The sequence below is a fragment of the Xyrauchen texanus genome, chromosome 18 (genome assembly GCF_025860055.1).
Source record: "Xyrauchen texanus isolate HMW12.3.18 chromosome 18, RBS_HiC_50CHRs, whole genome shotgun sequence".
Lineage (NCBI taxonomy): Eukaryota > Metazoa > Chordata > Actinopteri > Cypriniformes > Catostomidae > Xyrauchen > Xyrauchen texanus.
In genome coordinates this window covers 41,057,694-41,074,751 of record NC_068293.1, presented here as the reverse complement: position 1 = coordinate 41,074,751, position 17,058 = coordinate 41,057,694, and the positions used below count along the sequence as shown (strand labels likewise).

General features: G+C 37.0%; 1 protein-coding gene across 1 annotated transcript in view; it reads left to right on the top strand.

The window, feature by feature from the left end:
* LOC127659220 (beta-1,3-galactosyltransferase 1) overlaps nucleotides 1–16,638 on the top strand; it is a 173,109-nt gene extending 156,471 nt beyond the window's left edge. The window contains exons 3-4 of the mRNA XM_052148939.1: nucleotides 11,112–11,149; nucleotides 15,353–16,638. Of these exons, the coding sequence (XP_052004899.1) occupies nucleotides 15,609–16,604 (996 nt within the window). The 5' untranslated portion in view covers nucleotides 11,112–11,149; nucleotides 15,353–15,608 and the 3' untranslated portion in view covers nucleotides 16,605–16,638. The remainder of the gene's footprint in view (nucleotides 1–11,111; nucleotides 11,150–15,352) is intronic.
* Nucleotides 16,639–17,058: the final 420 nt, after the last annotated feature.

Here is a 17,058-nt window from a genome sequence, read left to right as displayed (position 1 = left end):
GGCTACTGGAATAAATGGAAAAAAATAAGTTACTTTCAAATGCTGAAATGTGATGGGATACATGGGCACTGCAGTATCGATTTGTTGTTAGTAGTATTTCATATGTACATATGTTTTTATCCCACTTCTAGGAATTAATTCCCTTGCTTTTCTGGTAAATTCGTCATGAAAGGTTTGTACTATATGAAGTAGAGTTTTGTTTTAAGGTGCATACGTTTAACATTAAATCCATTTAAGTTTAAATGCATTAGTGCAAGCTGAAATGTAAACTTTAACATACACTATGACGCTAATTTGGACTTGCATTAAAATGTTAACTTTATTATAGTTGTCTCTGCATATTAATCTGGGATAGGAGAAAGTACTGTTTGTATAATACCAACTTTTGGAGCCCTTTAAGTTAAAAAATGCATTAATGCAAGTTAAAATGTTAATTTAACTGTTGGGTTATTTATCATGAATTATAGACATAATATAGTTTTGATTATGAATTATGGGCATGAGTTATAGTGTTGACACGGTGTAGCTTTGTTTGACTTGTTTCTTATTTTACAGATTACTTTGATATGGAAAGATATGCAGTGTTTTGGAGGCACATCTGCTGACAAACCATCTAGCAAAATGCTAAATGATATCTTGCTTGCAAAGCAAGAATGTACTCAGTTGTAAATCAGAGGAGATCCCATCCATGCAGCTCAATGTCTGCTCTGCTCTCATAGATCAATATGTTATCTTCATATTAGGATGTAATTCAAACAGTTCAGCAAAAGTTTGCTCACTGCAGTAATGTTTTCCTGCACTTTTACCTAAATTCCTTCTTATGCATTCTCTGTTACGCCTGACATCTACTGCACTTCACCATTGAAAAGGGCTCATGTCATCAGGAGTTTTATGACATGTCGAGTGAATTTTATGACTGTGAGATGAACTGTGGGTACCTCCTGGTTCATGCAGGTTGCATTCTGTCAGCGCTCTCGAAGAGGTAATGCCGGCTATTACCAATAATGACTAGCAGCTAACGGGCTGGTGACAGGCTTCACTCCTACACAGTTCTTTCATTTTTATTTCAAGTCTTTTGCTGGGTTTCCAGATTACATTGCAAGCATTACTCTTAATATCATCCTAACTTACATCGAACAGTATTTTAACGGTGGAGCAGCACCCAGACCAGCACATCGACTAAATTGCAAAAATAATGCTTACAAATGGGTTTCTTGAACAATCCTCCTGTCTTCAATCAATTGAACAACCATAAAAAAAACTGGCAGCGCTGGTTGCCAGAATAATTATGCAAAAAATACAGTAAAATTTAAACAACTTTACAGAACAACCTGCAAAATTTACCATTTACCATTTACAATCATGACCACGATGGCACTGTAAAAAAAAAAAAATCTGTTAAATTTACAGTAATAAACTTGATATTAACATTCTGAAACTGTAAAAATCTGCTTATTTTACTTTACAAGGTTTTGTTAATCATCATAAAAATTACAAAAGAGCACATGATGACTTTAAGTTCACCAATAGTGGCTCTTCCAGGAGCTATGACCAATAAACACCATCAGGGTAACACATGTGAAATTTAAATAATGCTGTAAACATTAACTAGACTACATCAAATATAAAACAGAACACCCCAGTGTACGAAACTGATATTAAAAATAAAAAGAAACATAACTATTCCCATAAAATATAATGAAATACGATGGATCATGCTGGGAATTGTGGGAACACACGATTATTGTTTTTACTCTTCTGCCTTTATCTACCTCAGTATACATCTGTGCAAAAAGACAGTGTTTATCTAAGATGTCTACCAGTAATCATTCAATTACGTATTATCGTTTGAAAACACAAAGTCTGGCTTCACGCAGCGAGGTCTTATCAAGGCCAGCTTTAGTTAGAGATCTGCTGGGAAAGGGACATTCTCAAGAGAGGAGACGGCATCCTTTATCAAGACCTTCATGCATCATTAAATGGCAGCCGGGCTAAACGCAGCCTTTCAAATGGAAAGGAGATGATGATAGAGCAAGCCAAATGGGAAAACAGCATGTGTATGTGTTTGTTTGTCTCTCTGCTCTGGTTTTATTCATTATTTAATGCTTTTTCACTGTATACTTCTCTTAATATGTGTTTTTCTGGTCTTTAGCTGTGGACTGTAGCTTAAAACAAAATATTTGAAGGGGCCGTTCACACAGGACCTTTTAATGTTGCTTTCTGTTTGCACTACTTATTAATTGTTAGTGTACAGTATGTCTCCATCATATATGTCTTAATACATTGAATTGAATGGGATGAAACTTGCAATTTCTAAAGATGGAAATCATATTAGTTTTCTTTTACATCAGCTGATTTTTAAATATTACATTTACATTTATGCATTTGGCATTTTATACAAAGCGACTTACAGTGCACTTATTACAGGGACAATCCCCCCGGAGCAACCTGGAGTTAAATGCCTTGCTCAAGGACACAATGGTGGTGGCTGTGGGGTTCGAACCACCAACCTTCTGATTACCAGTTATGTGCTTTAACCCACTACATGCAGGGCTAGACTGGTAATCTGGCATACTGGGCATTTACCGGTGGGCCGATGCACTTTGATGCCATTCAGGGGTGTACTATCCATCAGGAGAACCGAGCGGGCTGGTGGGTCGGTAGCAAATCAGGCCGAATGGGCCGCGATAGGCTAAAATGGGCCGCAACGTTATGCAGACTGGACCACAAAAATGCTGCCGCGATATGAAGAAAAGGACAGCGAACATTTGCAATTTTGAAACATATGTACAAAATCATGAGCACTCATATGAGATGAGGATTCTAGTCATATCAGTAACCTTATAAAAGCTGTTTTATACTACATGTGGCAGGGGCGCCCTCATGGGGGCTGCCATTTTAGAAACAAATGACCATCTGAATACTACTCACTTTATCTCAGCAACCGTCTTGCATTGGACACTTTCACTCGTGAAATAAATTGATCATGGCTGATTGTGAATAGTGAATTTCTACAATGGCATCTGTAACTGAAAATGATTGGTTTTGAATCATGCTGCATCCACAACACTAGATGTCACTGTAAGTCCAAGATGGCACGAGCAAAAAGTTACTGAGTGCACCTTTAACAATGGCTAACTTTAGCTCTTTATATCCATCTTGTTGGGATCCACCCTGTTCATTTTCTTGCCATTGAGTCAATAATCAAGATATAATCGAAGTTTAAGTGCCTGAGCTTGACCAACGCATATTTCTGAAAGTCTGGTAAACAATTACTACCAAAGCATTCGTTCATTTTTCAAGTTCAAAAGATTGTTAGCTTTGTAAACAAAGTTCAAAACATAACATTTAATACCGTTGTTCTCTGTCTAGCTGTTTTAACACAACTCGTCCTTTTTGAACAGCCCCTAAATGATTATTTGCATTTAACCATTGATGGATTTGTTTTTATTTAATTGTTTTTTTATTTATGAATGATGATACTCTTTTATACTTTATGTCAAATTGATGGTTTCTGTAGAAATGCAGATTTGTACATTGAAAGTGTCATGTGCTAAAGTGTAAATATCTTTATTGGTTAGCCGTTTGAGAATGCTGCGTTCAGATCAGTTTAGGACTATAAATCACACCCTGTCCTCTCTGACGTATAGACCACAGTATAATTGCTCTCTTTACTGAATAGACTGCAGAAAGCTGAACCTAGCGGCAAGAAGAAATGGATGTCGCCGCTTTGATGAATAGGTGTCTTCACATTGTTCTCCTACTACGGATTTGCCCCCCGTCGTATCATAAATCACCATATACCAAAGTATCTTCTGGTTGTTTTGTGTAATTATTTCCGTGGTTTGTAATGTTCCCCAGAGTTTCAAGAAATGACTTGTATTTCCCTTTCATGAATATACATGGCTTTGCGAGATGATTTGCAATGCATGCCAAATGGGAACGGAGTGACTGCTTTTGGCAATGCAAGTGAAATTTGAAAGAGTTCAGGCCTAGCTCTAAACCCGTCTGTAATTACTGAAGTAAAGGATGTGCTCAAGATCTCCTCAGGAATTTACTGTTGCCACAGTGCTGCTCAGATCTCATTATAAATGATACGATTCAAGGTATGGCTCAGTGCATTTCTCGGTGACTGTGCCTTTTCTGCTGAAATTGATGACTTATATTTTGTAATGCTGAACTTTTCATGTAAATAACCCTTACATCATAACTTTAGTCCCTTGTGACAACCACTGTACAGGCTGATTGATTCCGGCAGGCTGTGTTCCAAACCCAAGTGAGCTGCCTTGCTGTTTACTGCACACTTACTTTCTGAAGCAGCATACTTTAATTAAATGTAACTATTTTTATTGACATTTTTAGTCTTGAATTAATTTCAAGTACATAAGTATATATTGCAATTGCTATAATATTGTTATGAGTATATAACTATGGATTTTTTTCCACTGCGCTTATTGGAGTTAATAATGGGATTGTCTTCTCCGTGAAGGATTAATGAGAATCTGCGTGAATTTGGCCTAAAGGAGATATCTTAGAAGGTATTCTACCTTTTGGAACAGCCTTCATGTTAGTAGTAGTAGTATTATGGCTTAAGTAGGCAGCTCCATGTCCAACTGAGTCCAGATTAATAACAACCCTCTCCTAAATTAAAACAACACCCACCTTCAACCAGCAAAAACAAATCTCAGTTTTTATTATACGTTCCTTTTGCTATATAGCAGGATAGAGTTTCATAGGTTTTGTTACCTTTAAATGACGTGATAAGTGACCGATCACGGTTTGTTTTGTTTCTATTTGCCATTCAGAGGTGGGTTTAACTGAAATAGTTTATAGTTTATCTAAAATAGACTGACATGGTGAAAACTCATTCAAACAATTGCATAGTAGTCGGTCTATGAACACTTGTACATGCAATTTGTGGAAATGTGTGGACTGTTATTGTAATTTCTGTCCATCTAAAAGTAATTCACATACATAACAGTTCTGCTCATGGATTTCTTGTTTACTTGTCATAAACTGCCTCAAACAAAAGCTTTCAGATATGTAATGCCACATATCGGGCAAACTTGATCAAATCCAGTGAGTTGATCCTCAAAAGTGTTCATTGTTTTAGCAGGTACCTTATAAACACAACTTTGTGTCCTGGCAGAACAGAGCGCAAAAGTGCCTGCCTACTTTTAAATACGGAGGAAGTATTTTCCCACGTATTTTTTTTCCATAGTGAGTTCATAAAATCCTTCTTAAAAAAAGTTCTAAGCCACGAACCAAACCAACAAGCTCTGAGGTGACGCAAACATTGCAAACTTATATTTGAAGCTTAGAAGTATTTGAAAATTGGACAAAAAGGCAAAGATGCAGCCTTCATACTTTATTAGGGAATAATCTACAATCCCATAAAGCCTTGAGAAGGATGTAACCGAGATAAAGACTATTAAAACATATAAAGCTGCTGATTTAAAATGAATTATAAGTATAGAAGCAATGCATTTTAAGTTTAAGGCAAAATATTCACAAATATACAAGTAGTTTGAAATTGTTGGGAGACCAACTTGATTGCATCATTTGCAGTGCGTCATGGATGTGGCCGCTCGCTCGAGCTGTTTTCACAAGCTTTGACGCGATTCTCCGATTGGTGGCTCTTTCTAGTGTACTGAAGTTGAAGTGTAGTTCTTCACCAGAAGTTTTGTTATTATACGCAGGTCTTTTTTGTGAGGGTTAGGTTTAGGGTAGGATTAGGGAATATAATCTATAGTTACGTACAGTATAAAAATCATTATGTCTATGGAGAGTCCTCATAATGATAGCTGCACCAACTGTGGTTGGTGCAGCTGTGTGTGTGTGTGTGTGTGTGTGTGTGTGTGTGTGTGTGTGTGTGTGTGTGTGAGTAGAGAGGGTCTGAGTTTATCGCTCTGGCAGTCATCCCACTGTTCTGTTGCCATGGTGATCTCCTGTCACTCACACAAATGAGTGCACCTGTTGAATCAATTAGCATTACATATAGCCGTTTTTATTCTTTCTTTATTTTTATTTTCCCATCTATGCTCTCTGTTTATCATCATTGTTAGGTTTTACAAAGGAGAGATGCAGTAAGACTAAAAAGCATTTAGAAATGTGACTCTGCTCCAAAACCTACTAAAGGCTATTTTGCTATTTTGTACCTCAATCAATTAATACACAAATCCATCAGCTCAAGAAAAGCTGTATGAGTGCAATATAAGTGTTTTTATCAATTATCTAAAGACAGAATAAATTAGCATAAAACGGCCTTCATTTACAAGAAGAGCAAAAGATATAGAAATTAACTGTGCAAAATGAAAACAGTAAAGAGAGACAGAATGTGATAAATATGAATTGGAAACCAGTTTGCTGAATATATAAGTACTTTTTATGCACCATTCCCCTCCTGGATTTATTAACAGCGACTTTAAACCTGCCAGAGTTTGAAATTAAATCAATCAAAACTGCTTTACATTTCTCTACAGCAAATCAATAGGATACAGAGGTTTAACTCATCACAGTACACTGTATGGAAAGGTTGATTGGTCCTTTCTGACTACAGAGGCTGTTTCATTGGCATACCTTTTATTTATAACACGCTAATTAGTTCATTGCCTGGATATATTATGTTTCAGTGCCTAAAATAAGAACTTCAAATGAAGTCAGCTACAGTCTAGCTACTCCTTTTGAAAAAGAAGTTAGCTATACTTCAACCTACTAACAACAAGTAGCAATTAAATTTATGAAATTTATTTGAAATGCATAGCCATTAGGTTGTAGATATTTTCTGCAAAACAGAAATGTAAGCACAGCGTTGTTCTAGCGGGGAGACTAGCAGCTGTACATCATCGCACCATTAGCTAGTGTGCTAACACGGCAACCTCCACCACCCCACCACCACCAGTTGAGTCCCGTTTTGCATGGGGATAGGCTCCTCGCCCCTGCCTCCTATCCCCAGCAGGATATGACAGTTCCGAGTACAACTTTTTCAGACCGCCAGATGGGGCTTATGCCAAAGAGAGACATTACATTACTGTTTTATATTCATCAAATTAATGTCACCTTAAATTTCACTCAAATCTGCAGGTCTTCCTGATAGAACAGTGTTTATTGGGCGCATAACAATGAGGATCTCAATTGTAGTGACAGCATTAAACATGAACATACAAAAGCACCATCATTTATATAACCGTGTTAAAAACAGTGATCAACAGCAGCAATTAACTAAATATTCTCATCATGTTTTGTCTGAATGAACTGATTCACTAAACTGAATTGGACTTCACATGAGAGATATGAGTGTCAGTTTGTTCGGCGATATGTGCAATACAATGTAACAAAAGATAGCGATGCACCATGAAAAAAAGTAGTTTGTAACTGGAAATGCTTTTATGAAAACTGTTAATTTTAAGGGACTAACCTGTTAAAATAAAAACATTATAATGTGCTTTGAATTTTTTTCTGTTCTGAATATAAGTCCATACATCACTTATCTAAGTCAGGTAGAGGCTATCTGCAGCTGTTCCTTGTTTTAACAGCGGCATTTGTCCTTTTGATGACTTTATCTGTTCTTACAGACACTATTTTCTCCAGGATTGCTTGATAAACATGCTTTGATTGTGAATTTATCTCCATTTAATCCAGTCTGTGTGTGTGTGTGTGTGTGTGTGTGTGTGTGTGTGTGTGTGTGTGTGTGTGTGTGTGTGTGTGTGTGTGCGTGCGTGTGCGTGCGCGTGTGTGTGTGTGTGTGTGTGTGTGTGTGTGTGTGTGGTTCTGGCAGCTCCTCTTGTAGACTGGCACACAAATGATGTTATCTAGGAACAAACCTGAAGGTTTCGTTTAAGGTTAATTTATTGGAGTTGTATCCACTAGACTGGATATGAACACAGCTAAAACAAATTTTATCTCTATATTTTTAATATAGATAGCAAGTGTGTCTGTGTGTGTGTGTGCACCAAAGTAATGTCATCCGCTTGCTGGCTCTTCATATAAAATGATTTTCCCATCACACCTTTGAGGAAAGTGAGAGATTTCAGAGTGATTCTAAAGTAATTTCACATATTGACATTTACTTCCACCTGTGCTGCACTAAATGTGCTGGTTTCATCTCTATATGGCAGATGGTGCAATCCTGGCAAACTACTGCGGAGCTTAATGGCAGAATTCATTTATCATATGGCCATTAAATCAGTGTGGTGGCTTTGCCGTTTGTTTTTCTTTTTGTGAGATATTCCATAATTTTTTTATCTATAATCTGCTAAATGTATTTCTCTCATACCTGAAAGGTCTTCTGTGTGGAAGTTTGGAGTAGATGTATTGGATCTAAATGAAACAGCTGAGACTAACCGCACAAATTATATATAGTTGTATAGATCTTAATGTCATCTTCATATAAGGTTTGTCTATAAATTTCCTGAAAGAACGGCTCTACACAAGCAATTGTGTTCCTTAGTTTAAAATTATGGTAATTCTTTATGGTACATCTTTAATTAATACAATCATTTTAAATGAACACACATTATAATAATGCTCAACAGATCTTTATCTAACGGACTTTCACAGAAATCTGAATATTGGTGAATATGTAGGTGCACTATGGACTTTTGGAGAGTAAATTCTTATTACAACATTTTCCAATCTCTCGCTAGTTTAATTTGTCTTCTAACAGTGTATGGACATGCATCAGGAAAGTCATAAAAATTCCCAAGTGTCATTTCTATCAGGAAGACTTGCAGACTTGAGTGAAATTTAAGAAGACATTTATTTATTAAACAGAAAAGTAATGTCTCTGTGGAGCGGAGGGGCGGGACCGGGCATGCAACATTCTAGCCCGGCCCCGCCCCCCTCCGCTCCACAGTCTCTCTTTGGCGTAGAAGTTGTATTCAGAACAGTCATATCCTGCCGGGGATAGGAGGCAGGAGTGAGGAGCCTACCCATGAGCAGGACGAGACTCAGCTGGTGGTGGTGGGGTGGTGGAGGTTGCAGTGTTGGCACACTGAAACAGCAATGTGATAGATTGTGAGCAGATTTATAAAGCAATGGCTTACATGTGATTGGCTGGGAATTACCCAGCTAATTGTGCGATGATGTACAGCCGCTAGTCTTCCTGCTAGAACTACGCTGCGCTTCCATTTCTGGCACATCTCAAACTCAGTATTGTGTTTAATAAAAGTATGTGGTGGAAATGACATTTTTAAAGTTTTTTAATAAATGGCTAACTCCTTTGTCTTGCTAATGTTTCATGCATCTTAAATACACACAATTAAATACTCACTTTTTGCATAATTACATTGTGTTTGGAAATTATGTCCAATGAAAATATTCTGCTCACATGTGATTTTTCTTTGAACATCACTTGACTATTTATTTTGAAGCATGCTCTTCACTGAAACATTTGTCGACTTGTTTAATAAGTACTCTAACTTTTGAAAAGACTTTATTAAGGGAAAAACTGTTTGGTGGAACTGAAGATTATTTCTATCTTTTTAAAATAGATTTTTAAAATATGTATGAAATAATTTTCACACATATTAATTTTGAAAAAGTTTATTTTATTTCACTCTGTGTTGAGATTAACTTGGTCTTAAAATATATTAATTTGTATTTTATTAATGGATTTTCATAGTTTAATATTGAAAGTCTGGGTCTGGGACAAGGCAAAAACATTGAATTCTATACATAATAGGCGTTTGAAAAATACCAAATATAAATTAAGTAGGCCTGGTCATGTTTTAATGTGAACTTCAAAGAACAAAAAGATCAAAAGTTGAAATGTGTTCATTTTAATAACAATCAAGCCATTGCACACAAAAGTACCCAAAGTTGAAGCAACACCCATATACGAATGAAATTTTAATAACATTTCTAAATGCTAATTATAAAACAGATTGTTCTTGTCCTGGATGCTTATTGGTTAATACCGCGTTCCAGCCATGCTATCATCCAAGACACAATAATTGTGATGCAAAACATCTGTTTACCATATCACCAATATTGCCTGTGCATCGCTAGCATGATATTAGGGCTTTACGGGTGGTTGCCATGGCATTCTGCATATTTTTAATGTATGGCTATGCAGTTGCGATGTGATTTGAGGTATCATTCATGTCTTTAGCACAAACTATGTAGTACATGTATCATTTCACATCCTGCTAAGAATGAGCAAAAAGTTATAGTTTTGCTAGCCTTAACAAGCACTGTTAAAAAAGCCATTATTGTTTATTATTAAAGAATGTGACATTTTCTAGCCTTAATTCAAAATACATCTCTTACGTGTGTAGTATTGTTATGATGTGTATTATTCCCAAAAAAGCAATACATGCTGTTTGTCAATTGCATCATTTTGTTGATAAGTACACACATTTATCAGATGTGCAAATATCACACACTGAGTTGCCAAAATCCCACCTGAAAAACTCTTAATAGTGGCATACAGAGGAGCCACAGATGCTTCATCACTGCCAACACTCTTTAAAGTGGACCAGCTGAATATCGACGGGCATATGTAACTTTTCTATCGAATCTCCTTTATGAGCTGTCGTTCCACCTTTTCGAATTTAGGCAAGTTAACTAAACCAAAGCACTGCTGAGTTGATTGGAGCAGACAGCATTTAAGATGGGTTTAATGTAACAAAACCAGAGAAAACAAATCAGGAAAGACAGGGCTGATATAATCAAAGCTCAAAGCTACAGATGTTTCAGGACCTTGGACAGAGAACCCAGCAATCTGTTTTAGAGAGATGCCTGTTTTCTAGTAGGTTGACTTTTTAAAGTCAACGTGAAATGCAGTTGCTCAAAACATTTTGCTTTCATTTATGAGACATATTCCAGAGTTGTTGCGAAGGTGTAACTTTTAATTTGTAATTATTGATTACATGAATTATTGATATTTTTGTGTGTGTGTATTAATTATTTAAATAGGATACATTTTTTATTTAAAGTTAACTTCAGGTTTTATGTTTGTTGAGTGTCCTTTTGCTTAGTGCACTGACTTGCAGTTTATGTATTGATGAACCTATTAAATGATATATTTATTGTACCGCCATTGTTGCTTTATCTCAAATATCATAAGAAAATTTGAAAAGATATTGATTGTGTTTGTGTCTTTTTTCTAGATGATGGATCCTATAATCTGAATTTATAATGATAAATGGTGAGTAAATGCATGCATGTAATATTGACTTGTAGTGTGTGTGTGTGTGTGTGTGTGTGTGTGTGTGTGTGTGTGTGTGTGTGTGTGTGTGTGTGAGCGTGTATTTATCACTTTGTGGGGACCAAATGTCCCCATAAGGATAGTAAAACCCAAAATGTTTGACCTTGTGGGGACATTTTGTCGGTCCCCATGAGGAGAACAGCTTATAAATCACACTAAATTATGTTTTTTGAAAATGTAAAAATGCAGAAAGTTTTCTGTGAGGGTTAGGTTTAGGGGTAGGGTTAGGTTTAGGGGATAGAATATAAAGTTTGTACAGTATAAAAAACATTATGTCTATGGAAAGTCCCCATAAAACATGGAAACACAACAAGTGTGTGTGTGTGTGTGTGTGTGTGTGTGTGTGTGTGTGTGTGTGTGTTAGTGAATAAATATATATATATATATGTATATGTTAAGGATGGCACGAGTACTCGGGTACTTGGACATGGCAGCAATGATGGATCATGAAAACGATGATCGATGGTGATCATGCATGATGTGACTTCTCACTTAAATCGAAATTCAGTGACAATTACCTGACAACTAAACACAAACATGTCAAAATGGATACATTGATTGTCAGAGACGTCTCATAGCAACCATACTGATGCAATGCTATCTCTACGATCAAAAGAGAGTGTAATTAACCATGTTTTGAACACCTGTCTCTGCATAAAGTTTGCTAAACACGTTTTATTATAAGTCAATGTAAGAACTTAGACTCGCTAATGGATATTAATTAATAAAAGTGAATGTTTGTCATTGACTGTTAACCTCCTTACCCTGGGGGCCGACACGTTTGCGTGATGTAACACACACCTGCATCTCGACTAAATGGGAGTTGACGATTTTTGCATGAGTTCCAAGTTAGAAGTCCGACATGTGTCATTTCGTTGCACTTTCCCCAGTTGAAAGGTGGAAATTCTGAACGCTTCATGAATCATCACAGCAACAACATTATGGAGCATTGTGGCTTTCCCACAGGAGCGAACACTTGGGAAGACACACACACACACACACACACACACACACACACACTTCAGGCATGTGGCAGTGGGCGAGTGTTTCAAACAGCTAGACTGAGCGCAGCTAAATGGATCAGAATGCAGCGTCTTCAAAACTGGACTTCAGCTTAACACATATTAAAAACATGATCTCCCGTTAAGCCAACCATGATTTGAAAATAGACGGTTCATACAGTCACTGATAAAACTGGTGCGTGCTTACAAAGATTACTACGATAACCTGAAGGAAAAACAGACAGACTCGCGTTGTACACATTCTTTCATTGAGTTGGACAGTGTATTTTCACATAAAGACAAAATAGGATGCATTATATTTTGATTATGCAATCTTTTGTACATTTTGTAACAGATTATTTTATAACAGTCTATAATAATGAATAGACGATACACTGGAACAACAAGACGCAATGCAGTAGCCAAAGACGTTTGTCAGACATGTTATTATATATACAGATATGAACATGTAATTGCCCCTTGAGTACTCGAGTAGGCAAAATGACCAAAATGGCTATCCCTAGTATATATACTATACAGTATATTTATTCAAAATGGTTTTAATGGGTTTATAGGTTATTTAAATCTGAAATTGATTTTCTAGTTTAATATTTTTCAGTACATTCATTTCTGTTATAGCTGCCTATGCCTCAGCGCACAAACTAAATATTTACCATATTTCAGTAGATGTAAAATCAAATAGCTTTGCATAAAGAAGCGAACAAACATTTGTTTGCACACTGAGATTAATGGCAGTATTGTCATGAGCTCACTGCCATCAATCTCAAAAATAAAAATAAATACCAATTCAATTTTGTTTCAATTATTTTGCAATAAATAATTTCTTTGTAAAGCATCTCTGTGATATTTTCTCAGTTACACAAATGAAGTGATTTGTTATCTTCCCCACTGAGAAAAGATCCAGCCACAAAACCACCATATGCAGACAAAGCAGCTTATCTAATGTATAAATGGCTGAAAACTCATTTCCATACCAGACCAAAAAGTTGTTCATTTAAAATCCTTTTGAAGATTGGAAGTCATGAAACATGTGAAAACCAATAGCTTTTGGTGTTATTATTGTCCAAAAATTGTCAAAAAGTCTGATAGTTTAAAAAAATATTTTAGTCCAACTTTCATTGTCCACTTCTGTGAGCTGAACTGACACTTCTCTTAAAGAGACAGTACCGTTTTAGCACTTGTTCTACATATCAATGTAAATACGTGTAAATAGTAAAGATTTACGCATGTAAACGATAAACATGTAACATTATATATACAGCTGGTACTACATGAAAGCTGTGCTGTGTGTATAAACCTCACTCCCCTGGCCTCAAGAGGCGCACTAGCGACTGGCGCTAGGGGCTTTAACCTTTAGCCTCTTCGTTAGCATCCCCGCCTCCCATTCCGGAGACACCGGTTCGAATCCCGTTCGGAGCCGATCGAGCAGGACCAGTTGCATATATATATGACAAAAATTACAAAAAACAAATGATAATATACATAGTTAGAATGTCCTCTGTATAACTGACAGAATTAGCTAAGAGAGAATTTCTTGCATATGTATGCAAAATAGACATTATAACTTAATAAACCCATATTAATTGGAAGTGCTTAGAATTTATTCAAATCGAGAGCTCGTGAATCAAATCGGGAAATCTGTATCAATGCCCAGCTCTAACTTGAAATATATTGCACAAGCCATTTGGAATACTTTTATCATACTTTAATGGATTTTTTATTTTTTTTATTTATACTTTTGTAGACAGCTTCTGAGACCAGAGCATGACTACTGTGTGCATTTTCCATTTCTCTTTTTGATTTGTAACTAGTAGCACCTAATAAACAAACAAGTTTTCCTAAAAATGGATGGTCACATTTGTGGACAGCAGGACTATGTTGTGAAATTCTAAATAATAACAAGCTATAGAAAGTCAGATTTTTTTTTTTTCCATCAAATTGTTTATTATGGTTATTCATGTTTTTGAGATGTTTTAGACATTATAGCTGATTTTCTGTAAAGCTAAATAAACCATTCTTATTCAAAGTAATGTCCAGCATCGTCCAATCACTGCCAACCATGTTAACATAAAATTACACATTAAACAATTCTGAACCTATGTACTGATTATCATTGTCCCATGTCTGCCAAACATGTTGAGTGGTCCAAACATCATCTGAACTTTTGATCATATTTTAGTGAGCACACTTGGCTGCATAGGAAAGCTATAGGATGCTCCCTTGCTCCCTATTTAGTGATTGACTTATCCTCCAGTGTGCTGTCTGTCTGCACTGGTCTCAGAACAGTTCGAAATGGAACTTATTTTCATCCTAAATCCATATAAAGCCTCTGAAAGCATAATTTTTCAGCTTTTGGATGAATACTTTGATTCTCAATGTGAAAATACACAGTAAATATATAGGAATGCATTTACTAATGTTAATGAATAGAACAGTATTGTACAGTGATAACAAAATGTATATTAATGTGAAGCAAAATGACCCAAAGATAAAGTTATTCAACATAACCAAAAAAAAATATTTTTCTATTTTGAGGGAATAATGTCCCATTTTCCCACATATGTGGACTTCATGTTTATCAGCGCACTGACGCACGAAAAATTAACAGATTTTTTGAAAGTGGAAAATGAAACTAGGGACAATACTCTTTACAACCAAACGTAAAGAGGTTTCTTACCAGACACACTTTTGTTGGCACTGCTCTCGTAGAAGCGCTTCACTGAAATCAACATCATGCAGTTGTATCACATGATGCGGTGCGCCAGAAAGGTAACCATTAAAATGAAAGTGTAGTGTGTGAACAGTTTTCAGTCTGTTTAAATTCATTTAAATTATGCGTTGTGTATAGCAAAGGCAAAATACAATGTCCACACATGTGGATGCTTGGTCGCATGAGGTTAAAACCGCTGCATAATGATTCTTCTAAATATCTCGTTTGTGTTTCATGGAAAGAAAACAGCATATGAGTTTGGATGAGTAAATATTGACAGAATTTACTTATATAGCATTACTTACTATAGCATGATTATGGTAATATAGTAATGTCCTCAGGCTGTAGTGGCTAAACGTCTGTCTGGTGCACTTCAAAATAAATGTTATTGTTTTGTTTTTCCAATTTCAGTGGAACATGCCGAAGAGCGAAGGGAGAATTCAATACTCTGCGACAAATTCCCTCCTTTTTCAGACGAAACGGATACACAGCGAATTAGACCTGCTCTTGTTTGGGGTTTTTTTTTTTTCAACTGGAGCCATTCATTTCTAACAGTTACTGTCAAGCACCGAACAAATGCAGCATTCTGCATGTATGCCTGAGGTACCATCACTAATGGCTTCAAAACCATTCAAGATTTACAGCTCCAAACGCACGTAAATGCATCATGATGCCTTCAAAAGTGTCGTGCCTCTACGTGTTGACAGTTGTTTGCTGGGCGAGCGCTCTGTGGTATCTCAGCATATCCCGTTCCACATCATCCTACATGGGCCAGCTGTCCGCGCCGGCGCATAAAACGGTGAAAGTGCTCAAGAGCATCAACGTGACATTCAGCAACATCAGGACTCGTCCGTTAAACCCCCACGCCTTTGATTTCATCATTAACGAACCTAAAAAGTGCGAAACCAACGTGCCCTTCCTCGTTATCCTCATAACGACGACGCACAAGGAGTTTGATGCTCGCCAGGCCATTCGGGAGACTTGGGGTGACGAGAGCACATTCAGCGACCTTCGCATCATCACGCTGTTCCTTCTCGGACGCAGTATGGATAGAGTTCTCAACCAGATGGTGGAGCAAGAGAGCGAGATCTTTCATGACATCGTAGTTGAGGATTTTATCGACTCGTACCACAATTTGACACTCAAAACTTTGATGGGAATGCGTTGGGTGGCGACCTTCTGCAACCAGGCCAAGTATGTGATGAAGACGGACAGCGATATCTTCGTCAACATGGATAACTTGGTGTATAAACTGTTGAAGCCGGCTACAAAACCCAGACGTAGGTACTTCACGGGATACGTCATCAATGGCGGGCCCATACGGGACATGCGTAGTAAATGGTACATGCCTCGAGACCTTTATCCAGAGAGCAAATACCCGCCGTTCTGCTCGGGCACGGGATACGTGTTCTCCGCAGATGTGGCAGAGTTGATCTACAAGACTTCTTTGCACACTAGACTCTTGCATCTCGAGGATGTTTATGTTGGGGTGTGTCTGAGGAAGTTGGGTATTCACCCATACCAGAACAGTGGCTTCAATCACTGGAAAATGGCTTACAGTCTCTGCAGATACCGAAGGGTCATAACCGTCCATCAGATCTCGCCCGAGGAGATGCACCGGATCTGGAACGACATGACCAGCAAGAAGCATCTAAAGTGTTAGTCAAAGACGCCCGAGGACACGTTGTGTATTTGTGCCCTTTCTTTTTAAAACCACAAATCAAAAGATGCGACAAGGAGCCTTGAGACTTGCACAGCATATACAGTAGTCCTTTTTTAGAAGTACTAACATCCCTTTGTTGCATTTAAAGTAATAGGGTGATTCTCAGGAAAGCTGTCAAGAAAATGTCTTGGTCCTATTTTACTTGAAAATCAAAAAGAACAAGGGTAGTCCAAAAAAAAACAGGGCCACTATGTTTAATTGGTCACATTTTAAAAATGCACAAAAAAAAAAAATGACGTCATCGTAAGCAACAACTTGATACAAATAAATAAATAAAAGTAAATTGTTTGGCCCAAAAAAAAGGGGCCACATGGCAAAAGAGAAGCACATACGTTTGCTGCCTAAACAATTTGCTTATTTATTTGTTTGTTGCAAGTTGTTGCTCACGATGACA